The sequence below is a fragment of the Otolemur garnettii genome, unplaced genomic scaffold (assembly GCF_000181295.1).
Source record: "Otolemur garnettii isolate 467f Iridium unplaced genomic scaffold, OtoGar3 scaffold00065, whole genome shotgun sequence".
Taxonomy (NCBI): Eukaryota; Metazoa; Chordata; class Mammalia; order Primates; family Galagidae; genus Otolemur; species Otolemur garnettii.
In genome coordinates this window covers 2,070,894-2,073,626 of record NW_003852460.1, presented here as the reverse complement: position 1 = coordinate 2,073,626, position 2,733 = coordinate 2,070,894, and the positions used below count along the sequence as shown (strand labels likewise).

Genomic DNA, 2,733 nt, shown 5'->3' with positions numbered 1-2,733 from the left:
GTTTGCTTTTCATTTAATGCTTATTATTTTGTGTGCAATGGGTCTCTCCTTCTGATGGATTTAGAGGTCTTTTCTTTGTCTCTTTGTCTTTGCAGCTCTGATGCTGCAAACCATGGATTCATTTTGTTTATCCTGCTTAAAATAACTTTCTATGTGCACATGCAATTAAGTAATTGCTTTAGTCAATTTAATTTATTTTTCTTTAAATATAGACTCTCCCTCTTTCTTTCTATTCTATCCTTCAGTAACCATGACTAATTGCATGGTGTAATAATAACACCATAACAACAATATTAATCATAATAATAATGTGCATTGTTTATTTTATACAAGGCAATTTCACATCAATTACTGCATGTAATTCTTACAACCACTCTAGGAAGGAGACACTAGTTTAGGCAAGAAAGAAACAAATCACCAAAGTGTCTTCCCATTCATGTGATATGAAGCAGAGACCTGACCTGAGGTATTTTCTCTCAGAACCAGCTGTTTCTTAAGGACAGAAAGAAGAAAAAAAGAAAGCAAGAAAGTGAGAGATAACGGTGTGAAAGTGATAGTGACATAATCTAACATTTAATGTGCACCATCTGCTTCATGCTGAGATGAAATTCTTTATTGTGATTTATTAAGAAAATAGCATGTTTGGGTTGAGAATCTGGAAGCAAAGGTTTCTAACCTAACAATGTCCACACCACAACACTGCACCTGTTGTTACTTGAACAAATCATCTTCTAAGAACCAAAGACCCACAAGAATGTACGAAGTTCATCTCATTCTGTTGTTTCCATTGAGCAAAGACACAATTACATTAAAAAAAGACATGACAAAGTTTTTTTTAATGTTTATATACAGAATAGATGGTTCAGAAATTCCTTCAGTTCACTGTTACTGTAATAATGCATGGTGGCCAACCTTCCCTGACATTTTTCTGTGTTTTTAAATATTTCCCCAACATTATTGCATAAGTTAAGTGTATAACTGTGGTTTTTCTCTCATCCGTTTAAAGAGAAAAGAAGAAAATTTAACTTTATTGAGCCCCTAGAAGGAAGAATGGGTGTCAGAGAATACAATCGCCATGGAAACTATCTTTTTTTTTTTTTTAATGCCAGTTAATGCATTGATCCTGCCACCATGACCATGTCAGTTTCCGGTGCGTAACAAGCAGTCCCATTGCTCAGAGAGCAGTGGGTACAATGTCAAGCTCCTTGTCACACCCACAGAAAGGGAAGGTGCCACAGCATGGCTGCAACCACGGTTTCCAAATGGTGCTGAAAGCAGACAGCTGCTGAGGGACAGGCGTGAGCGTCCTACGATGATCCTTTATCGCCACCTCAATTTTCTTGATCACCGAATCAAATAACACCTCATTGTCAGGGCTCAGTGGCAAGGCTTCTGAAGGGTCCCGGGCAATGTCAAAGAGGAGAGGTGGGTCGTGGTAGGTGACTTCCCCAGAACATGAGCACATCCCTTGTCCATAGCATGCACCACTTCCTTCTGGGGAGAATTTGGGAGTCACGTAATGAGCCTTCCACACGGTTGCACCTGCAAAACAGAGCACCACTGGAATACCACCTTTGTGATGGTTTTAGGACTCTTCCCATTAAAACACAAATACAACCTCCATTGCTGCCCCCTCCCTACACTGACTACCTCTGTACGTTGACTTAATTTTCATAAACCAGACATGCACCACACATTCCTATCAGTACAGTAGTAGGTCTAGGTCCTTATGTTAACCAGTTTGCTACAGTCCCTTGGGTGGTCAGCTCACAGAGATTCTACTGTATTTCTCAACTGATTTTCCAAACTGATCAATAGTATCCTTCTACACATTATTATGTAGCAAAAGCAGCATTTCCTCAGCTATAAGAACAACACACGGTTTAACCACAAACATGAAACACAAATTTTAAGTCTTTTTTTTTTAAGAGACAGAGTCTCACTTTGTTGCTCTTGGTAGAGTGCTGTAGCATCATAGCTCACAGCAACCTCCAGCTCCTGGTTTAGGCAATTCTCTTGCCTCAGCCTCCTGAGTAGCTGGGACTACAGGCACCCACCACAATGCCGAGCTATTTTCTTGTTGCAGTTCGAACCTGAGGCCGGGTTTGAACCCGCCACCCTCTGTATATGGGGCTGGCACCCTGCTCACTGAGCCACAGGCACCGCCCAACACAAATTTTAATTTTATCATGAGAAGATGTTCAAATATAATAGTGACTAGCCAAGTGGGAATTGAGTAATTCTACCTCAACTTTATTGAGCACAAGGAAAGTGAATAATTATCAAAGGCTAAGTATTGCCCTCAGACTTGAATTTGGCAAAGATCATTTGGAAAGATTAATTATTGTCTATTTTTTTCCCCTCCTTCCCTCCCTCTTTTTTTCTCTTTTCCTTCTCTTTCCTTCCGTCCTTCCTTCCTTCTTTCTTTTCATCCTTCTTTTCATCCTCCCTTCCTCCTTCCATCCTTCCTTTCTTTTTTCCTTTTCTCCTTCCTTTCCTCCTCCCTTTCTCTTTTCCTACCTACCTTTTTTCCTTCCTACCTTCCTTCTTTTCCTTCTTTCCCTTTCTTCCTTTCTTTTCCTTCCTTCCTTCTTTCCTTCCTATTTCCCTTCCTTTCTTTTCCTTCCTTCCTTCCTCCTTTCCTTCCTGCCTTTCTTCCTTTCCTTTCTTATTTCCCTTCCTTCCTTCTTTTCTCTTTCCTTCCTTCCTTCCTTCTTCCCTCCCTCTCTCCCT

General features: G+C 40.3%; 1 protein-coding gene across 1 annotated transcript in view; it reads right to left on the bottom strand.

Annotated features, from left to right (window-relative positions):
• Window positions 1-1,174: 1,174 nt before the first annotated feature.
• Window positions 1,175-2,733, bottom strand: part of ARSH (arylsulfatase family member H) — a 46,559-nt gene continuing 45,000 nt past the window's right edge. The window contains exon 9 of the mRNA XM_012807146.1: window positions 1,175-1,542. Coding sequence (XP_012662600.1) covers window positions 1,175-1,542 — 368 coding nt within the window. The remainder of the gene's footprint in view (window positions 1,543-2,733) is intronic.